Consider the following 23,739-nt stretch of genomic DNA (forward strand, 5'->3'; position numbering starts at 1 on the left):
GTCTAGGGTTGGTAATAAGGTATTTTTTTAGTAATAAGGTAATATTGTTTAATGCACCATTTTGGTTTTACTTGAGATTTTTGGGATGTAAAGAAAATGAAAATACAGAATATAAAAAATGATACCTTTTTCTGATACCTTTAAAAGCACCATCAATACATTAAATTTATACAGAACATCTTTAACATAAATTTTAACTTTTATATTAAAATTTGATTTTTTTAAATTTGCATATTTTTTGTCAAAAATGTCGTAAAAAGTAGCGCGTGTGTTTTTTAAAGGTGAAATATCCATATTTGACGGTAATCTGAGATGCGTTTATAAATTTTCAGATCAGGTAATTTTGTTTAAGTCCTTTATGTATTTATATAAATTTAAATACCTAATACGATGTCAAAATAGTTACCATTTTGGTTTTCGCATTCACCATACAGGTGTTAAAAATATAGGTAAAAAAACATAACTAGTCTAACTCCTTGAGCAACCATTGCACGCGCAAGTTCTTTTTATAGTCGCTTCAGTTGTCTTATGCAACGCTTACGAAACAATGTTGCTTCATAGGAGGTTGCCTAGGCAACGTCAAGACAACTCAAAAATCGTCCACCAAATTAGTGCAGAATAGGGTCGTCTTCTAGGCAATAACAACGTTGTAACAAAACGTTGCCACGCGGTAGACAACGTTGTCGCGTCGACAAATTGCTACTTGGGGATAATACGTGTGAAAATTGCCAAAAATAGCAAAATTCCAATCAAAAATTAGGTTGGAGAAAATGTAACCCTCAAAGTTCAAAATCGGTATAAGTTAAAAAAATGCATTTTCTCGGCTTATCATGGAGCAATTTCCTTCATTATTTTTTTGTTCCCAAGTAACTCGAGTAGAGCCATCGAACTAACGCATTTAAATGTCAAACTTGCTTTTCTTTGGTTATAATAAATTTATTTATTTATTATAACACAATATTTTAATTTGTTTAAATAAAAATTGTTTAAATAATTATACAGCTTTCAAATGAGAATATTTATGTTTTTAACTTTAAAAGGTACACTTGTAGTAAGTTTATCTAAAAAAAGCCTACAACTGGAAAAAATATGTAATTTTCTGTTCTTATAAATAAATTAATCTATTATAACAAAACACTCGGCTCTATTGGCTCCGTGCGTCTCCCCTCTACGTACAGTCACGTGATACGCTGTCAGATTTTGTAAGGACGTTTTAACATTGAGTCTTATGGGATTATTTTGTTAAACTTGAATATTTTATTTTGTAGTGATAATAACCGAATACAATTGTTAGAATTCATTAGTTATTAATTTATACTGTAATTTATAGTGCAACAAAATATTCTCTTTTTCGTTAATAAATATTTATTGACATAAACTGCAATAGTGAGGTTATGCATACAAAATCAAACTGATAATCAATATTGGAAAGTGAAGAATTTATAGTGCGTTTTTATTTTCTGTTTATATTAATACATAATATCACTAGCGTGACACGACATTTTTTTAAATGTCTCATTTAAACATACACAAAGCGTCCTTATAAAATTTCAAAAAACCGCCACCATGAGCAGGTCGGTCGATTTTGCTTTGACACTTTGTTAACGCTCGGAGCGAATACTCTGTTATTATGGAACAAAAAAAGAATGAAGGAAATTGCTCCATGGGAAGCCGAGAAAATGCATTTTGTTAACGTATACCGATTTTGAACTTTGAGGGTTACATTTTCTTCAACCTAATTTTTGATTGGAATTTTGCTATTTTTTTTTTATTATTTTTAGTTTTTATTATAATAATATATGTTATGAGGATTTTAAAAATATGAAAATTGGTGTGGCGAAAGAGGACAAAAACAAAAAGGTGATGGTTTGAAAATTATGATCCTATTGTTTATATCTTTGCCGTAAATTTCGGTCAACTTTGACCGGTTGTATCTCAGGAACCACTCGTCATAATTAAACGTTTTTTCTTTTAAAAGAAGCGTCCTGCCGCTGCCTTTTGAATACCGTTTTCACAATTTAATTTAGTTTAATATTTCCCGAGATATTTTATTTGTTTATAAACCAAAAAATTGTTTATAATTTTAAAATATTCCTGAGGCCGCTTAAATAGTCCAATTTCAATTCTGTAAAGTACATTAGATAGGTATAGTGTCTTTTTATGAAAAAATTATAGCTATTCTTATGCATCATAATTATTGTCGTTATTATAGCGACCGTAAATTTTTAATTAACATTTTAATTGTTGCTAAACTGTTGATTCAATTTCCATAGACGTCTGGAATTATAATATATACGGAAAGGGCTTTTACGTTACCAAGTTATTTAATTATTGATTAACAACTACTTATCTAAAAGTTTAGTTGAAAATTAAAGATTTTGTGGGAAATACCCGCTTTTTCCGGGGAAAGTTTTCGTCGAAGTAAATCGGAAAAAACACGTCTCTATGCAGAATTTAATTGCGGTGAATTTTTATTTGGGTGTTTTTGGTCTAAAGTTAAAATCTTTGGAGTTATAGAGCAAAAATTGAAAAAAAACACGATTTTCGGGCGCCATTTTGTTTATAAAAAAAGTAGCACACTATCTGCGGACTTTGCATATCTATATTATTAATACATACAATAATAAGATTCGATTCCAGCAATAAAATTGCTGGTAAATAACTTTTCCTTGTATTTTGCTAATTAGCCCAGAGTATGTATATCTAGTACTTATCTCAAACTTGAACAAAATTACACTTATACCCCTTTGCTTATAGACGCCACATATGTAACACATAATCAGTATGTCACTCATAATTATATGTAATATAAATCAGATAAATATTTCTATTTACCCTAGAAATAAATATTTTATAATTGGTTCTTACCTGAAGATTTGGTATCTTGTATAACGCAAGTCATATAACATCAGTCCTAAATGCACTAGACAACTCTCATCCCCCCCCCCCCCCCGATTAGGAAAGGGATTAAAATTGGTCGAAAGAAACTTTCATGGCTGCGTAATATTAGACAATGGTGTGATTCCACAGTAGAAGAATTATTTCGCGCAACAACCGACAGAGAAAAAGGTTTCAGGAAATTGTAAACATGGTGACAAGACAACATCTGAATAAGGACACTCTGCACCCTGCACCTAAAGAAGAAGATGCATGTATATAACAATTTGTACCGTTGAATCATTGCTTATTTAATACGAAACCCATGTAAATTCACTGAATTGACTTTATTATACAAAACAAGGAACAACAATAAAATAAATTTAATGTTTAATATTTTAATTGCTTGATTATTGTGCCGTGAGTTCTTTTACAATGGCTCTATATCTATGTACCATTGGTATATAAATTGATTCGGCGTCTTGATAAGGTGTGCAGGCCAGTTCTGGTTCGGGTAGTGGAGACATCACATCACGATACGATTTTTGACCGAAGAACAAACCATGTTTAGCTTGGTATGCTGCACCCAGCATAGCGGAGTTTGCAGCTTGCTAAAAAAGAAAATTTAAAATATAAACATTAAGATAAACTTACAAAATAAGTGAAATAACGATTACCTACTTGTCAATTTTGAACTTTTTGTTGAAAAACCTTTATAAAATTATTTTAAATAGTTAGTTTTTTGTTAGTTACTTTTACTGATAAGATGTAAAGGTCCGATGGGTTGACCACAACTTCTTTTCGCAGTAATTGGATTGTGTTGTGTTTGGACATTTAATTTTTTTCTGGTTTAACTTTTAAAACTCATTAAATTACTTATATTTACTATAATAAATTTACTTATATTGGTAAAAACCAGTGAATAGTGTTTGTGAGGTTATCTACAATGGTCAACGATCATCCCCCCGATGAAGGGAAGATACAAGAAAATGAAACACTTGATGAAATGAATTCTGTCACCGAACACATCGACCCTACCAACAGCAGTAAAAATACCACTGATAAAAACCAGCAAAACAGTAAGATCTTTAATTTGCAAAAACCTAACATTTATTCGGAATTTGTATATGTTTTATCGAAAAAGTAAATGATCAAAGCATTGCAAATTCACACCACATTGGAAATTTACACCCCATGTCAGTTGGACACATTCTTTACAAGAAACTTTGCGTTCAAAATATATTAAGAATATACAGGGTAGGTAAGAATAGAATTAGGGTACAATTAAAATCCATCAGAGATGCCAATAATCTAATTACTAACCCAAACCTTCAAAAAGAAAATTTAAAAGCATTTATACCTAATAATCAATTATCTAGGAAAGGTGTCCTTAATCATGTTGATACTATTTTTGATGAACAGTATCTTTTTAAAAAATTTCTATCGCATGTAACAATCACCGATGTCCAGAGAGTGAAACGAAAAATCGTGACAAATGATGAAACAGTTTTGGTGCCTAGACAAACTGTGATTGTTACATTTGAGGGAAATATTTTGCCATCAAATATTTTCATTAACTAGGTCTCCTGTCCAGTAGAACCGTATATTTTCAGGGTGACGCAATGTTTTAAGTGTTTGAAATATGGCCATGTAGCCAAACAATGCCGTAGCGTAACAACGCTTTGTATAAACTGTGGTAAAGAAAGGGAAGAGTCTCATTCATGTCTCGAACAACAAGACAACTGTTGTATTTATTGTAAAACTAATACTCATAGATCTATTTCAGAAGACTGTCCATTTTATATAACACAATATGCAATTAAAAAAAAGATGGCTGAAGATAATTTAACTTTTTCTGAAGCAAAACGTAATAATAATTCTTCATATGCTTCCACACTTAAATTACAAAATAATTTTCAGATGTTATCTCATTTGACAGAACAAGAATTCCTCCCCCCCCCTATCACAACCTAGAGTTAGACCGCATCCACAACCAAAACTATTTTTGTCACAAGCTATCCAATCGAATTCTATACATGTGTCCCAATCTGAAATAAGAAATCCCAACAAAAGACGTAGAGCTTCGTCGCCCCCGAAAACTGTTTTAACATATCAACCCATGTTTCCTTATAGATTTGGTCCTGAAAATTCAATTACTTTTCCACCCAGAGAACAGACGGTTCTAGAATTATGTGGTGATGAATTTTTAAAAAAGTAATTAATGAAGATTCCTCTTTTGATGACCTTTCAAAAATTGACATTAATTTTATTAAAAATATTACTGATAATCATGATGCACAAATCGATTATGAAGAATATTGATTCAATTAATATTATGCAATGGAATGCCCGCTCTGCGGTTGCTAATAAACTTAGTTTGGTCAAAGCTTTAAATGATTACAAAATTGATATAGCTTTAATAGCCTAATAAAATAAAAAAAGTCAAAATGTAAATTCGTACAGGTTAAAACAAATTTTATATCAAAGTTTAGGTGGGTACAAAAGATATTTTCAAGAAAGTATCCAAATCATACAAGGGGATCATTGTTTAAATAATTAAAAAGGGGTTATTTTTTGAAAAAAAAATACTTTTTTAACTGCTGAGGTAATTCACTTATTAATGAAGGTCTATGGGATTTTTTCTGCAATGTTGAAGGGTAAATCTTTCACATAAGACTTACTAAATCAAATTTGACCCCCTATTTATTTAAATAATTGTATATAAAACTTTAAAAACAAATTTGCAAAAAATTATTTTTAGCGTTTTAAATAAGCACTATAAAATATCTTATTTTACAGACTAAGTTGCGATATGTTACCAGTATTAATCAAAAAAAAAATTAGTCAAAAAATATTTAATATTTTTTGATATATTGAATTTGTTTATTAAATGTTACTATATTTTCAATTGCAAAAACGCGGTTGTTGCCAAAGAAATATTCACCTGCTTAAGATCTCATTATTTTTATGTAAATTTTTGATAAATGTATTGATAAATTCAAATTTCAATTAAACTCCCCCCTAAAATGGCATTTGAAAATTATTCAAATTTGTTTATAATTTGTTTTTTAATAACGTCGCAAGGATTAAGTATTTTGAAATGCCGTTTCGATAATTCGGTTACTGGGAATTTTTTACTAATTAACAAAATTTTTTTGTCGTTTTTTCTTCTTTTTTTCTTGGATTTATATTACTACGGAGTTGTAGATTCTATACCTAAAAATATTAAGATTTAACTAAAATCTCTTAAATAAAATGTGGCTACTTACTGAGTTACAGGGAGTTTTATTTAAAAATTTAAAAATTATTATTGTTACCAAGTACTTTAAAACTATTTGACGTATCCTTATCATACTTGGCAGAAAGTGTGGCAATTATACACCCTACCAAATTGTGATTAATAAACGTTTCTAGCTAGTGCCAGAGGCGTGCGACAGGGGATAGTGAATGGTTGACCCATTCCAAATTCTACGCCACTGATTGAATTACTATTGTAGCGAAATTTTTCGATTCTCCAATACTTTGTATGTAAATAACTTTATTGGTATCGATAAAGTCATCAGTTTGAGAGATATTGGAAGTTTAAAATGAATGAATGAATGAATCAAAATAACTATGCCGTTTCATTTTTAACGTCCAATATCTCGAAAACTAATGACTTAATCGTTACCAGTAAGGAGTATATTATTTACATAGAAAGTATTGGAGAATCGAAAAATTTCGCTAAAATAGTAATTTCCTCAGTGGCGTAGAATTTGGGAAGGGTCAACCATTAACTGTCCCCTGTCGTACGCCTCTGGTGGTAACTAGAAACTTTTATTTATCACAATTTAGTAGACTGTATGGTACTCACACTTTCTGTCAAGTATGATAAGGATACGTCAAATAGTTTGAAAGTACTTGGTAAAAATAATTTTTAAATTTTTAAATAAAACACCCTGTAACTCAGTAAGTAGTCACATTTTATTTAAGTGATTTTAGACCAATCTTAATATTTTTAGGTCTAGAATCTACAACTTAGAGATTCGACATTCTTAATGAAACTTAACCCAAAAAGGGCCCGTAGTAATATAATTCCAAGAAAAAAAAAAGAAGAGGAAAAAAGACAAAAAAATTTGTTAATTAGTGAAAAATTCCCAGGAACCCAATTATCGAAACGGCATTTCAAAATATTTAATTCCCGCGACGCTATTAAAAAAACAAATTATAAACAAATTTGAATACTTTTCAAATGTCATTTTAGAGGGAAGTTTAATTGAAATTTGAATTTATCAATACATTTATCGAAAATATACATAAAAATAAAAAGATTTAATACAGGTTAATATTTCTTTGGCAACAACCGCGTTTTTGCAATTGAAAATAGAGTAATATTTAATAAACAAATTCAATATCTCAAAAAATATTAAATATTTTTGCACCAATTTTTTTTATTAATACTGATAACCGCAACTTATCCTGTAAAATAAGATATTTTATAGTGCTTATTTAAAACGCTAAAAATAACTTTTTGTAAATTTGTTTTTAAAGTTTTATGTATAATTATTTAAATAAATAGGGGGCCAAATTTAATTTAGTAAGTCTTATATGAAAGATTCACCCTTCAACTTAAAGAAAACAATCCTATAGACCTTCATTAGTAATTGGATGACCTCAGCAGTTAAAAAAGTAATTTTTACGCAAAAATTACCCCTTTTTAATTATTTAAACAATGATCCCCTTGTATGACTTGGATACTTTCTTGAAAATATCTTTTGTACCCACCTAAACTTTGATATAAAGTTTGTTTCAATCTGTACGAATTTACATTTTGATTTACATGTAGGTAGTGTAATTTTATTTTACTAGATTATAATTAGCGAGTCTTGGTTTAACCCAAACAAAAATTATCCTTTTACCGGTTATTCAATTGTCCGAAACGATAGAGCCGATTGCACAACTGGTGTTGCAATATTAATAAAAAATAATTTAAGTTTTAATATAATTACTCTAAACAATATTGCAGAAGATTTATAAGCTTGTGCAGTTGTAGTTAATAACATCTTTCATAGCAGTTTATTGTCCATATTTTCACCAAATAATGACACAAATGAAAACATTGATACAGAAATTCTTCTTGATGTGCCTATCCGTGACGAATGTTGGCGATCATCATTACAATTTTTAATTTATCTGCAGAAAAGCTGCACAGATGTTGTGTTGAGCCAGCTTCTGAGGTAGGATGTTCTTCCTCCTGGACCTCACTTTCCAAATATTTTTTCTTGTAGGAGAGCATCTCTGGATTCATTTCGCATAGTATGTGTCCAAAGTATTCCAATCGAGATTTGACGGTAGTTAGCACCTCTCTGTTTCTCCCCATTCTTCTAAGGACTTCCTCATTTGTGACCCGGTCGGTCCAGGGGATTTTAAGAACTCTTCGATAGAGCCACCTCTCAAATGCTTCCAATTTTCGGCACATATCTTCGTTCAAGGTCCACGATTCAACACCATAAAAATGCACAGAGAAGACGTAGCATCGCAGCATTCTTACTTTTATACTAACAGAAAGGTTGTGGCTCTTGAAAAAGGCCCCCATACGGTTGAAGTTGGATCTAATTTTCCGATTCGCGCTCTTATCTCTTGTCACACAATGCACAAATAAGTGTCTAATATTGTGATGATAACTTCTTCATCGACCTTATGTTTATTGATTTCTTCTCCGTCACCTCTTTGAACCACTCTTTACAGTTATGTGGGAAATAAGAAGGCATAGGCGAGTTCTGTAGCTACTTAGTATTTAAAGTGGTCCTTATCTCATTTTTACTCTTATGGTCATTGGCGATCATTTCTTTAACGGTCCAAGATCAATGGAGGAACTTTACATCAGAAAAGTCAATGGCATGGTTACTAAATAAGTAATCCAGTACCCAGACATCTGTACCTACTACTGAGCAGCAATATTACTCTCGTCAAGATTGTCGCCTGAGGTTGATGTGTCTAAGAAACCGCATCTGTACTACGATGCCAATTCCAAATGAATGGTTTGTAGAACATGGAAAACAAATTGCGATGCGAACATTTTATCGTCAAAATCGCAGTTTTCGGCAACTCTGGGTGCCACCACTTTCCAATGGAATGTGGTTGTCTTTAGTGATGAATCTCGATTCTGTCCAAGGATTCATCATAAAGAGCCAGGGTCAGAACATGACACATGATAAAAGACGAAATCCACATTTTTTGTAGAACGACAGTAGTGCACTATTGTGGTTATGGTGTGAGGTGCTATCGCTTATAGTTCAAGGTCACCTCTTCGATTGAGGAAACATGATAGCTCACCGATAGGTAGAAGAAATTCTGGAACCTCATCTCATACCCCACATTCTGAAGCTCTAACGTCAAATTTTTCGCAAGGTCACACATTGCGAGAGTCACCATGGTCTTCTTTGAACAGATTTTAGTAACTGTTACCCTGACCTCCGAGATCTCCAGATATACCCCCAATTGAACACGTGTGAAATACGAGTAGCAAGGTGGAAATACGAGTGCGAAGTGCAAAGGTAAGATCTGCTTTACGGAACAGTGAACAAGTATTTATATACAAATTACTTACTTGCACATACACTGGTACATTAAATACATCAGACAACACTTGAAGAATTGCTTTATTATTGGAAGCACCACCTGTAGCTAGAATCTTCGTATTTTTATCTAAAAAATAATATAAATTGTCAATTTATGTTGCAAATAAAAACACACAAATTTTATTAATACAACTGGTGATCAAATGGTATGCTATCAACTTTGTAAATAAGCCTAAAGCAAATTCCTAAAACACTTAAGATGTAAATGTTCATTATTTGATGGTTTTGGTGATATGGAAGAGTAAGGTAAAATAACCATTACCGTCTGTGAATCAAAAGTTCAAGAAAAATAGAAAGATAAATAAACCATCACCAATTCAGTGATAGAATTTAAAAAAATAATTCGAAGTTTTATTTCCGGAGAAATAAAACCACTAATGAAACAAAGTTTGTGGTTACGCCTTCGTGGTTTCTATTACTTGCAAACCAAGCGAATGGTGAATAAAAGAAGACACGGTGAGGTCTAAAATTTGCACCTCACTTCCTGCTTATTCAGCGTGGCAAAATCCCAACGAAAATTTAGTCCCGATACTCAGTTAGGAGTTAAACTAATACAAACGAATTCGATGTAAAACGAAATCAAGAGACGTATTATATTCCAGTTCGTTCAGAGAGCGTCATGAAAGCCCTTACTAGTTTCACTCTCATTAGAGATCTTCAGAGGGTGTATATGTGACTATCTCCGTCAGATAGTCATATACACGCCCTCTGAAGATCTCTAGAGTGAAACTAGTATGGGCGTTTATGACGCTCTCTGAACGAACTGAAATATAGGACGTCTCTTGATTTCGTTTTACAGCGAATTCTTTAAAAATATTATGTTAAGTATTTATTAAAATGTATAGAACACGCCACTGTTCATGTCATACTATCACATCGCCATTGTAAAAAATAGAATTGATTGTCAAAACTGAAAAGCGTCATGTACTTTAAGAACAAGAATAAAAAACAGCTAAACGCCTTAAAAATGAGTGGCGCATACAATATTCCAGCTACAAAAGATCTGATATGAATATTACGTAGCGCGAAAATGTATTTTCATTTTGATGTAAAACAAAATTCTAGTTTTATTTTAAAAGATTTTTCCATAATAGGTCTGGATCCCGCGTATGAAAAAAAAGTTGATTAATAGCAAGCTGAAAATTTGTTAATAGCTTAAGGGTGTCTAGTTGAACAAACTTTGATATATGGGAACACTGGAACAGGGGAAGTTTTAATTGTGGAACAGGTTAAAAATTTGGAACGGTCAGACCACGAAAACGGCACATGTATTTTGTCCGACAGAACAGACGTAAACTCTCCGAACAGAGATTAAAATCTCATGCAAAAATCAGACTGCTATTTATCACCAAATGGGTGTTTTAATGAGTGGAACATGTAGAATATGTCAAATGACAGGAATTATGACAGGTGATAAATAGCAGTCTGATTTTTGCATGAGAGTTTAATCTCTGTTCGGAGAGTTTAAGTCTATTCTGTCGGACAAAATAAATGTGCCGTTTTCGTGGTCTGGCCGTTCCAAATTTTTAACCTGTTCCACAATTAAAACTGCCCCTGTTCCAGTGTTCTCATATATCAAAGTTTATCCCACTAGACACCCTTAAGCTATTAACAAATTTTCAGCTTGCTATTAATCAATTTTTTTTTCATACGCGGGATCCAGACCTATAATATTTGCTAAATTTGAAGTAAACGCGCCACAAAAGAGTAACTTTGATACAGTTTGAATTTTGAAACTCTTTTATGGCGCGTTTACTTCAAATTTAGCAAATATTATGGAAAAAATTTTTAAAATAAAACTAGAATTTTGTTTTACATCAAAATGAAAATACATTTTCGCACCACGTAATATTCATATCAGATCTTTTGTAGCTGGAATATTGTATGCGCCACTCATTTTTAAGGCGTTTAGCGGTTTTTTATTCTTGTATCAGGAATTTTTCAAAGTTATTTATAAATTAAATGTATGAAGTTGAATGCAATGTTCCTCTATTACTAGTTAAGCTTTATAAATGGTCAACTTTGTTGCATTATCTCCCAAATGATCTAGTGTCCATCTAATGTACACTAGATTTTTTTCTATTCGAAATAGATTGAAAAAAAATATTGAGATGACCGGTAAATGAAGTCGGATTGCCCGTTGCTAGATCAAATTTAGCGTCGTAATCACTACAACTACATAAACCATTTCGGGAATAATCGTTAATTGGATTATACTTTTGTAGCTTTAATAACTTCTAAAAGGCTTAACCGATTTTGATCAGTAAACATGAGTTTGAAACGTATTTACCAGTAGTATCTGATGGATCTAAGGTCAAATATGATAACTGAAGCTATTACAGGAATTATTGAGCTTGAGAAACGGGTTTTCCCGTAGGAAATAGATTTGATCATACTTATGAAGCCTATAACTTAAAAATTCGAATTTGCCCGGATATGACATACACCGCTAGATTCGTCTAAAATTGTAATTGTCGAAAAAAAAATTTCAAAGTATAGTTTTTCAGTTTTTCGGCTATACTGAGCCGTGTGTACGTCTGATCCTGACGGCTTAGACACCATTTGAAAGCTTAACTCAACACTATTGATTTGGTGTATTTGCGGTTCTCCTGTCTCTTCTTGATCTACAAAGATATATACCCCCAAAAAATATGCCGTTTTGTACCTACCAAGTCCTCTAGCTGGCTTATGGGTGGTCAAAAGTCACAAACTACACCGGTTCTGAATCGGCCCAGACCCCCTCTTCAAACACAGAAAAAAAATTCAAATCGGTTTAACTGTTAAACACACATACATACATATCCACAAACATTTTCCCTTTTTTAAATAAAAATTGATTCATACTTCTGAGCTCGGTAACTTTTGAATGGTATAACCGATTTTCAAAATTAAACATGCGTTGCAAAGGTAATGACCAGTACTATTAGAAGCCGCAAAGGTCGGACTTAAATTTTTGAAGTTTTTGGGAGTTTTGGGGACGAGAACGAAAAACAGACCCTAAATAGAAAGGGCCGTAAAATCCACACCCTTGGACCAAAATGGATGATTGACATATGAATGGGTGAGTCTTTTCCTGAACTTTAAAATGGGACTTGGCCGATCTTTCAAATCAGTTAGATTTAGAAAATCGAAAATTTCTTGTATATACAGGGTGTTTGGTAAAGAATGGGCCATAGCTTAACCTCAGGTTCCTGAGGTTAAAATAGGCCGATTTAAGCTAACTTACCTTAGTACAAAGTTTATAATAACCGAGATACAGGGTGACAAAGTTAAACTTTTTTTATTTATTATTGAATATTTCCTGACAGGTATGGGATAACAACATGAAATTTGGTATGTGGGGGTTTTTGGGTTGAGAAAACTAAATTCCCTATCAAAAATTATGTATTGCCCAGAGGGCGCCACATACGCCTTTCAGCACTCATTTATTACGTTCAATTATTTTTTATCCCTCACTCTGTATAATTTTGACATTAAAATTTTTAGTCTTCTATTAGTTTTACTTAAAAGAGGTATACTTCTTTCATCTCCCTAAACTCAACCGTTTTCGAGATAAACGCATTTTAAATCTGCGATACACCATCATTTTTAGCATAATATCATTGTAGTTACACCCGAAAAATAAATTAAACCATAAAATTATCCAAAAATGTATCGCAAATTTCTTCAATTGGAATTTGCGATGCAATGACATAAATTTGAGAACTGGCACAATTATTATGGTTTTAAGTTATTTTTCGGGTGGAACTACAATGATATTATGCTAAAAATGATGGTGTATCGCAGATTTAAAATGCGTTTATCTCGAAAACGGTTGAGTTTAGGGAGATGAAAAAGTATACCTTTTTTAAGTAAAACTAATAGGAGAATAAAAATTTTAATGTCAAAATTATACAGAGTGAGGGATAAAAAAAATTGAATGTAATGAATGAGTGCTGAAAGGCGTATGTGGCGCCCTCTGGGCAGTACATCATTTTTGGTAGGGAATTTAGTTTTCTCGACCCAAAAAACCCCCACATACCAAATTTCATGTTGTTATCTCATACCTGTCAGGAAATATTCAATAATAAATCAAAAAAAAGTTTAACTTTGACACCCTGTATCTCGGTTTGTAACTTTGTACTAAGGTAAGTTAGCTTAAATCGGCCTATTTTAACCTCAGGAAGCTGAGGTTAAGCTATGGCCCATTCTTTACCAAACACCCTGTATATAGTGTCGCGTGTTGGTGTGCGCCACTGGCGAGAACTGCCGTTCTCTGGTAACAAGTAAAATATTTAATTCAATCAGTTTAGTTTGTCCAGAACTACAAAAAAATAAGAAACTAAAGTGTCTAGGAGCATTCCCAGTGTAATAGCTCCAAACTAATTGGTCTTTATATATTTGACGATAAAAGCAATGAATATAACGAAAACACATGAAAATAAAATCGGACTAACTTTCTAATTTTCGGACTAACATTTAATTTGATGCCCTAATATTGTGTAGGTATACCTACCTATTTTTTCAAAAAACATTTAGGGTTGTTAATAGTTAATAATATTTTAGCTAATACTACGGGATCCGAATATAGGTCGATCTGTACCCATCTGCTTGCCGGATGAAACATTGTTTTTATTAAATTTCACACATAGACAAATATTTCTACCATGGGTTGCCTATCAAAATCGTGTCATAGCTATCCTTAAGGGGGGCGTAGGAGTTGAAATTAATATTATAAGTACATTTTTTTAAAGTATGGTAGCATAATTTTATTTTTAAATTAAATAGGCATATTCAGTACAATTCATGGATTATTCAAGAAAAAATTCAAGGAAAAATATTAAAAAATAAATCAACGGTGGCAAATTTTTGAAGACACCTCACAATTATAATGAATTTTGCGTTGGACATTAGAACTCATCATTGGATCATGGTAAACATAAAATTCAAAAAAAATTTATTAGCTTATGAGTTTCTCGAGGTAACGCTTTCGAGTCTTTTTAGTTTTATCGACTTTTTGACTTTTTGATACCACTCAGAAGTCAAAACAAAGAATTGTTTGCAAAGAGGGTGAAAATCAACATATTTATTATTGTTTAACAAAAAATAAGCATAAAACAAAAAATATCTCGACAGCGTTACCTCAAGGAATGTCTAAAGAAAATATATACAAAATTCCAGGTGGGTTGGTCAAGTAGTTTTTGAGTTACAATGTCCACAGCCTTTAAAAAAAGCAGTTTTGAGAAAAATGCTTTTAACGTTTGACGTTTAAATTGTCAACTTTTATTTTCAATTTCTCTTTTGCCTGTCAAATCGTAAAGTGATGCACGCCGGAATATGAATTATGAATCACGCAGTAATTTACAAAAGAAGATGAGAACAGCTGTTGACTGTTTCTTACCTCGATCAAACGTGCTGGCGCGAACTTGCTGCAAAGCAAGTCGAAGGTAGGGAGGTAGGGAGATAGTATTGAATATCCCTATCTTCGACTCGCTTGTTGAACAACGGTCAACAACTGTTCTCATTTTCTTTTGTAAATTACTCCGTGATTCAAAAAGATATTTCGGTGTGCATCATTTTACGATTTGACAGACAAAAAAAAATAAAAATAAAAGTTCACAATACTTTTAACGCTTTTTCCTCAAAACTGCTTTTTTCAAAGACTGTAGACCTTGTAACTCAAAAACTACTTGACCGACCCACCTGAAATTTTGTATATATTTTCTTTAGACATTCCTTGAAGTAATGTTGTTGAGATATTTTTTCTTTAATGCTTATTTTTTGTTTACTGTATAAATTTCGTGGGGCTCAGTGGAGGCTGTTCTTCAGAGAGAATGGAAACACCAAATAGTAATGCGAGAATTTATTAATGAGACCTACACCCCGGGAGAACTTTGAGTATTGACTTATGACTTATTCGCGTTTCAGTTGAAGACTGTAATGATACTACATATTGATTGAAGTTAAAGGCACCTCTGGCCTGGTTGAAGTGATTCTTGAGAATGATTCTAAATGTGTATTCTTTCTCAGCGGTGGCACTTAGTATTGGTGTCAAGCCACGCGCTGAGTATATTTACAAATATTGAGAACAAAGAAATATATTTGATCATCAAATTAAATAATGCAATTGCCCGAATTATTGTTTACAATTTACAATTCGTGAACTAAATTAGAAACCCGTACATGTATTATACCATAACAAATTGGCTCATGTGATATACGGGGTGATAAAAATATACTGTTCAATATCGAATATGAATTCTGAATATTTGTTATTTGACATTTACCAATAATAAATATGTTGATTTTTACACTTTTTTGCAAGAAAAAAATCGTTGTTTTGACTTCTGAGCGATATCAAAAAGTCAAAAATCGATAAAACTAAAAAAAACTCGACAGCTTACCTCGAAAAACTCATAAGCTAATAAAATCTTTTTGAATTTTTTGTTTACCATGATCCAATGATGAGTTCTGATATCCACCGCAAAATTCATTATATTTTAAGGTGTCTTCAAAAATTTGCCACCGTTGGCTTATTTTTCAATATTTTTCCTTGAATTTTTTCTTGAATAATCTATAAATTCTACTGAATATGCCTATTTAATTTAAAAATAAAATAATTCTACCATACCTACTTTAAAAATAATGTGCTTGAAATATTGATCTCAACCACTACGCCCCCCCCCCCTAAGGATAGCTATGCCACGATTTTGATAGGAAACCCATGCTAGAAATATTTGTCTACCTATATATGAAAGTTAATAAAAACAATGTTTCATCCGGCAAGCAGATGGGTACAGATCGATCTATATTCAGATCTTAGACTATAAGTGTCTACTGTGACGAATACCTAATAATTTTTCATAGAAAAAAATAAGTTACCTATTTTAAGTCCAAAATCTTCGGAATAAGCTCTATTCCTAATACACTGCCCTTCAATAACAGCTCTCACTTCGACCTCTAAACTATTAAACTTGGTAACACGACCACCCTTACTGAATCTGTAATCGCCATGTAAAAATGGAATGATTTCTTGATTATCGTAATAAAGTCCTATATTTCCGAAATTTCCTCTAGGCGTGCTTTCTAATAATTCATTGAAAACATCCCATGAGCCTTCTGCGCATTGGTCCCGTATCCTTTCTCTTGTAAAAGAACCATTTTTAAAACTAAAAAAATTATTGCAATATTGTAAATACATATATTTTTTTTTAAATTGAAAGAAATCTCTCCCAAAAGGAAATTCCCAATTTTGGAGCTTAAAACAGTGTTTCTTAAGTCAATAATTTTTTCAGATAGGATGTTATAGCATAGTATGTAGAATGCCGTAAAAAACTTTTATAGTGTACACAATTTTTATAAAAAATTGAAATTCTCCAAAAAGGATTAAAAATTTCAGAACGTTCTCAGTATTATCAGACCATTATCATCGAAAACCTCGTTAACACTTGAAACTGGCTACCTACTTAGTAAGCTGTAATAACACTGAGATTACATATTAAATGTTAATAAATTTGACATATGTGGCAGAAACTCGACCTGGCACAGAGAGGATAAAAATAATGCTAAAAACAGCAGAGATAAAGAAATCCTTTGAAATATCGATGATAAGACACTATGGGACAGAGCTAAAAGTACAGATATACGGCAGAGATGCAAAGTGGAGAATGTTAATATGTAACTGGGTAAGAAACGGAAGAGTAGAATGTAACGACCACATAAGCTGAATGACAACAAAAAATAGAGTATGGACGGTGAGGGATGGTTAGCCAAGAGGAAGACCGAAGACGATCAGTGGGAAGACAATAATATGTACAGCTTGCCAAATATACGGTAATACTTGGCAATTTGGTCCACTTGCGTAGAAGAATAAGTGGGAACGCATTCGGTGAATTGTGTTTCTGTTGACTGCCCATCGTAAGTTGAACCTAATATCAATACGGTCAAGTAACACCCTTAAGCAACTACAAATAAAAATAAAAAATGTCAATTCCGACTTACAACCAGAAATCAATAAGAATGAGATAAAAAGAGCACTTAAGGAGATGAAGAATAATAAATCGCCAGGAAAAGACGGGATAACTGTAGAAATGCTAAAAAATGGTTGGAAAACAACTAGAGAAGTTTTGTACATACTTATGAATCAAATTTTAATGACAAAACAAATACCCAACACACTGTTACTGTTTAAGAAAGGAGATAAAAAGGATCTGAAGAATTACAGACCCACAACTTTACTAAATGTGATGTACAAACTATTAACAAATATATTAACAAACAGATTAACAACTAAATTAGATGGATACCAGGTAAGAGAGCAGGCCAGATTTAGAAAAAACTTCAGTACAAGTGACCACCTTTTAACGATGAAGATATTAATCGAAAAAGATAACGGATATCATATTCCACTATACATGGCATTTATTGACTTCGAAAAAGTATTTGATAGTGTGGAACACTGGGCAGTAAAGAATTCCCTACAAAACAGCAGAATAGACTACAGATATACCGACTCCATTACAAATATATATAATAAGGCAACAAAAACTATTAAGCTAATGAAACAAACGGAGCCTATTAAAATAAACCGAGGAGTAAGACAAGAAGATACCATCTCGCCCAAGCTATTCAACCAAGCGCTAGAAGATGTGTTCAAAGAACTACACTGGGATGGCTTGGGTATAAACATAAACGGTCAATATCTGAATCACTTACGATATGGTGAAGATATTGTATTAATAACAGAAAGAAGTAAAGAACTACAAAAAATGATGGAAGAACTAGATAAAGAATCGACAAAGATAGGACTGAAGATGAATTATAGTAAAACAAAAACCATGACCAAGCAACAAGAAGAACTAATAATTACAGTGGCACAAACAAGAATAGAACAAGTAAAAGAGTATATATATATATCTAGGACAAATCACTAGATTAAATAAAGAAAATCAGACCGAAGAAATAAAGAGCAGAATAATATTGGCCTGGGCATCATTCGGAAAACTGTCTTATATTCTAAAGAACAGAAAATACCCGCAATATCTAAAAACAAGAGTCTTCAATCAATGTATACTCACTGTTCTAATATATGGCTCTCAGACATGGACGTTTACAAAAGAAAATATGGAAAAAATAGCAAAGACAGAAAGATCCATGGAAAGACAAATGCTGAACATTAAACTATCAGACAGGAAAAGAAACAAATGGATCCGTAACAAAACAAAAGTAAAAGATGCCTCAACCCAAGTAGCAAAGCTTAAATGGAAGTTCGCCGGACACACCCTACGGCAGAAGGCAGAAGGATGAAAGATGGACTAAGACGATTATACATTGGAGACCGTGGAATCACAAACAAAAAGGGGAATGCCACAAATGCGATGATGGTCAGATGACCTGAAGAAGCACATTGGGTCAAAATGGATGCAAATTGTCCAAGATAGAGAGGCATGGAAGAAGGAAGAGGAGGCCTATATCCAAGGATGGATGTTTAGGGCTGATTAGATAGAACACCCTATATTTCACAAGTTGTACCTATTTATAAAATGTTATATATTGTCATACAATATATGATTGCCACACGAATGACAGGTCTTATTTTTCTCATATCTCGTTGTGATTGAGCATGATTAGCTATATTTTAACCTAACTAAATTTGAACTTACCATAACATGCCCATGTAAGCATTTTCATCTATTGGGTTACAAAGTACATGACCATCCAGAACTATTTTGGGCTCTTGTAGCCAAAGGAAGACTGTATCACTGGTCCCTAAACTTACGGCTATCCAGTTCTCGCTAAGCCTCATACCTAAAAAGATAATATAAGATGTTAATATTAATTCATAGAAAGGTAATATTCATTGATCTCGTTGGAGACTCCATTCTATCCACAAAAGCCATTTTCAACAAGGTGGAAGGAGCAACAAGCGAAGTAGGGCTGAGGATTAATGAAGAGAAGACGAAATATATGTGTATAAATAGAACGACACGAAGAGACAGGATAGGACAAAATGTGACGGTCAACACCTTCAATTTCGAAAGAGTACAACGTTTTAAGTATCTGGGGGCCGTAATCACAGGTGACAACAATGTTACTGAAGAAATAGAAGACAGAATCCAATCAGCAAATCGCTGTCAATTCGCACTGGATAAGCTTATAAAATCAAAAAATCTTACAAGAAGTTCCAAGATCAAAATCTATAAATCCATCGTCAGACCTGGACTAACATATGGATGCGAAACGTGGACCATGACCAAATCACAAGAAGAAAAGCTCAGACGTTTTGAACGAAAAATACTTAGAAAAATTTTCGGGCCTCACCACGACATTAACACAAACCAGTATAGGATCAGAACCAACATCGAATTAAAAGACTCTACAATGACAACGATATTGTCCAAGAAATTAAATCACAGCGACTAAGATGGGCAGGCCACGTACACAGACTTCATAACGAGAGACTTGTATGGGAGGAGATTCCTACAGGTAAAAGACCACTTGGACGTCCCAGAATGCGATGGAGAGATAACATCCAGTCAGATCTCCGAAAAATAAACATTCCATTTGAACCTAGGTTGATGGAAGACCGAACAAATTGGAACAAAGTTGTACAGTCAGCCAGGACCCACCCAGGGTTGTAGCGCTACGTGATGATGATGATAATATCAAGAGGTAGAGCACGATTGTCATTCCATTCAATTAAAAAAACGAGTATCTTTCGTTTTCTTCCATTTACATCCCAAATATTTTACAATCCTGGAGAAACAACTCATAATTCCAGTGCAGTCGTAGGCCTCTTCAAGCCTTTTCTACTTACTAAAGCTTCAATGATACAAGACAATCTTCAGTCATGTGAAAAGGGTACCTAAATTGTATTTCTAATAAACTGTTTGTCGTAGTTCGCCAAGTCTGTCACAGTTGTTCTCCTGTGCTTGTCCTGAGTACTTTCTCGTTAGTTTTCCTTGCTGAAGCTTGATTTTTAGTTTTTGGTTAATTCTAATAGTTTCTTAGTTATTTTTTAAAAATGTTGTTGCTACGGTTATGGTATTTACCTATATTTATCTTCCTTAATTCTTATTCCAATTCTTATTCTAATTGTAGAATAGATTCGAGATATAGACAACTAATACATAATATATATGAAAATGCAACTATGATAGTACAACTAGACGAAAATACAAATCCCATCCCTATTAAGAGAGGCGTGAGACAAGGAGACGTAATATCGCCAAAGCTTTTCAACCTAGCACTAGAAGACGTCTTCAAAACGACAAATTGGTCAACCTATGGCATTAACGTTAATGGCAAGAAGCTAAATCACCTCAGATTCGCTGACGACATTGTGATTATAGCGAGCTCATTCGAGGAACTGCAAATTATGATAGAGGAACTCGCAGGCAGCTCCCAATACGTCGGCCTAAAAATGAACATGAAGAAAACAAAAATAATGACAAACACAGATGACCCCAGACGCATAACTATAAATGGCAGTGAGATAGAAAAAGTCCAGGAATATATCTACCTAGGCCAAATCCTGAAACTTGACAAAGAAAACCAAAGTGCGGAAATTAATAGGAGAGCAAGACTAGCATGGGCAGGATTTGGAAAACTTGGTTGGATACTTAAGAACCGCAAAATACCTCAATATTTGAGGACCAAAGTGTTCAACCAGTGCATCCTTCCTATCATGACATATGGGTGTCAAACCTGGACCCTAACCAAGGCAAATATGAATAAACTAGCTACAACAGAAAGAGCTATGGAAAGAGCAATGTTAGGTATACGACTGTCAGATAAAAAGAGGAGCGACTGGGTAAGATCAAAAACAAAAGTCGAGGACATAACAACAAAAGTTGCCAAACTTAAATGGAGCTTTGCAGGCCACACTGTTAGACAAAAAGACCAACGTTGGAATGCCACGATACAACATTGGAGACCTTACCAAAGTAAACGACCGAGAGTAAGACCACAGATGAGATAGGTTGATGATATTAAAAGAGTAGCCGGAACGAATTGGAAATATGTTGCTCAGGATAGAGACCGATGGAAGGAGTTGGGAGAGGCCTATGTCCAAACGTGGACGATAGAAGGCCAAGAAGAAGAAGAAGAATTCTTATTCCTGTATATCTTTCTAAGCCATGTTCTTCGACCTGGCCCACTTATTCCATCTATCTTGCGTTGTGTTATTAAATTAAGTATTATTACATGTCTCTGAGTGACAAAATATTCCAGTTAGCGATTTTTAACTATTCTGACCACTTCCGTAACTTTTCTCATCCGTTGCAGAACAACCTCGTTACGAACTCTATCTACCGAACTTATTCTTAAGATTCTTCGATACACTACAGTACGAGATTCGCTACTACAATTGCAAACTCTCCTCTGTCTTCAGCTGTTCTTATTAGCTGTTCAGAAGTTAGTCATGTCCAGTGTCAGATGTTTCTTAAGCCATGATACACTTTTCTTTCCTAGTGCTCTCTTTCTATCGATCTTTCCTTTCACTGTTAGTTGAGCATATTGTTTTACCTACTTATTATTTCTCAATATGTGGCCTAGGCAGGCGCGGATACAGGGGGGTCAACGGGTCCATGGACCCCCCCTATTGTAATGGACACCCACCCATGACCCCATGGACTATTTCCGTGTTTCATCCGTAACACGGAAAGAGTCCCACCAGAGCTCAATCCTTTTAATACCGTAAGTATCTGGGATGAGTGAATTGTATCCTTAGAGTAAGGGTTGGGCCACACATATCCGCACTGAGCCCGCACCGCGTCCGAGCCAGCATGGCCATTGGCCAGCATTGCAGACTGCAGACGGTTCGGGCGCAGGAATATTCTGTAGTAGTGGAAATTTCAACATTTCTATTCCACTGGGAGAATATACCTCCGTATTTCAGGCAGAAATTTTTGCAATCTTGCAATGTGCAAGAGAAAACAACCTGAGGGCATTCGAACTGCAGCGGGTTAACATATGCACAGATAGCCAAGCAGCCATTGGGGCTCTTATAAACCCTAAGATGAACTCTAGGCTGGTGTGGGAATGTCGACAAGAACTTGACAGACTGGCACAACATAACAGTGTTATACTGGTATGGGTTCCAGGTCATCGGGGCATATACGGCAATGAAAGAGCTGATGCACTTGCCAAGAGAGCATCAGCTACAAAATACCTGGATCCAGAGCCGACCGTGGGAGTGCCAAAAAGCACCGTCCGCGAACGAAAAAAAGCCTGGAACCGAAGCCAACACAACTCACACTGGTAGAGTGTACCCGGTCAAACACATGGCAAGATGTATATCGGACGGACATGTGCTAGTTGGGCTGAGTTACTGCTGAAAACAAGCAGGAATCAGCTCAAAGTCATAACAGGTTTCCTCACTGGACATGCGCCAGTTAAGGGTCACCTGCATACAATGGGGCTGTTTCATGGAGACTTAAGCTGCAGACTGTGTAACAGAGAACCTGAAACAGTCAACCATATTTTGCATGACTATAAGGCATTGGATCCTGATATGTATTGAATTAAATAGCTTACTACTTGTGATGAAATTGACTTTATTTTTCATCACAAGAGATCCAAGAGATACATGGTTCTTAACCTAAAACTAAGCGGGCCTTTCATCCTCGACATCCGTCATCTGTCACGACTGGCGAGGTGGGTTCCGTTATACACAATAGATCCGACACAAACACTTTTCGGAAACATCGAAGTGACTCCAAATATATATGGCACCCACCCACTAAACCTGTACAAGCTGGTACAGGGTTCCAGAATTCTGGAATGGGTTTCATAAACCAATGGAAGATGTACAATAAGCCAAGTGGCTGCAGTACAACCGGTTTACAACAGACGGTTTCCAGGGAAAAAGAAAAAAATGGCCATTGGCCAGCCATGCTGGCTCGGACGCGGTGCGGGCTTGGTGCGGATATGTGTGGCCCAACCTTAAGTGTGAGTCGTATGGCTAAATCTGGATAATATAATATTTGCGATAAGTCTGCCCCCCGCCCCTATTATGAATTTCTAGATCCGCGCCTGGGCCTAGGTATTGATGCCTTTCACTGTGTTGAAACTAGCCTCGTCTAAAAACAATATATTGCTACGCCGATCACCCCTAGCATACACTCCGTTGCCAATAAACCAGTCCAGTATACGAGGCCCCGATAAAAGTGTCAGATCGTCTGCTCAAAATTTTAGTCGTTTCGAAAAAGGCTGTCTGCTTCCACGGCAGTCTATGGGGTTCTCGAAACATAACCACAGCATA

At 34.1% G+C, this 23,739-nt stretch overlaps 1 protein-coding gene across 4 annotated transcripts in view; it reads right to left on the reverse strand.

Annotated features, from left to right (window-relative positions):
* Window positions 1-3,209: 3,209 nt before the first annotated feature.
* Window positions 3,210-23,739, reverse strand: part of LOC114326144 (xylulose kinase) — a 154,871-nt gene continuing 134,341 nt past the window's right edge. For all 4 annotated transcript variants that reach the window (XM_028274390.2, XM_028274393.2, XM_028274392.2 and 1 more), the window contains 4 exons: window positions 19,139-19,283; window positions 16,359-16,645; window positions 9,467-9,564; window positions 3,210-3,488 (listed from right to left, as the gene is read on the reverse strand). In XM_028274390.2, the coding sequence (XP_028130191.1) occupies window positions 3,288-3,488; window positions 9,467-9,564; window positions 16,359-16,645; window positions 19,139-19,283 (731 nt within the window). In that variant the 3' untranslated portion in view covers window positions 3,210-3,287. The remainder of the gene's footprint in view (window positions 3,489-9,466; window positions 9,565-16,358; window positions 16,646-19,138; window positions 19,284-23,739) is intronic.

The sequence above is a fragment of the Diabrotica virgifera genome, chromosome 5, assembly GCF_917563875.1.
Source record: "Diabrotica virgifera virgifera chromosome 5, PGI_DIABVI_V3a".
NCBI lineage: Eukaryota > Metazoa > Arthropoda > Insecta > Coleoptera > Chrysomelidae > Diabrotica > Diabrotica virgifera.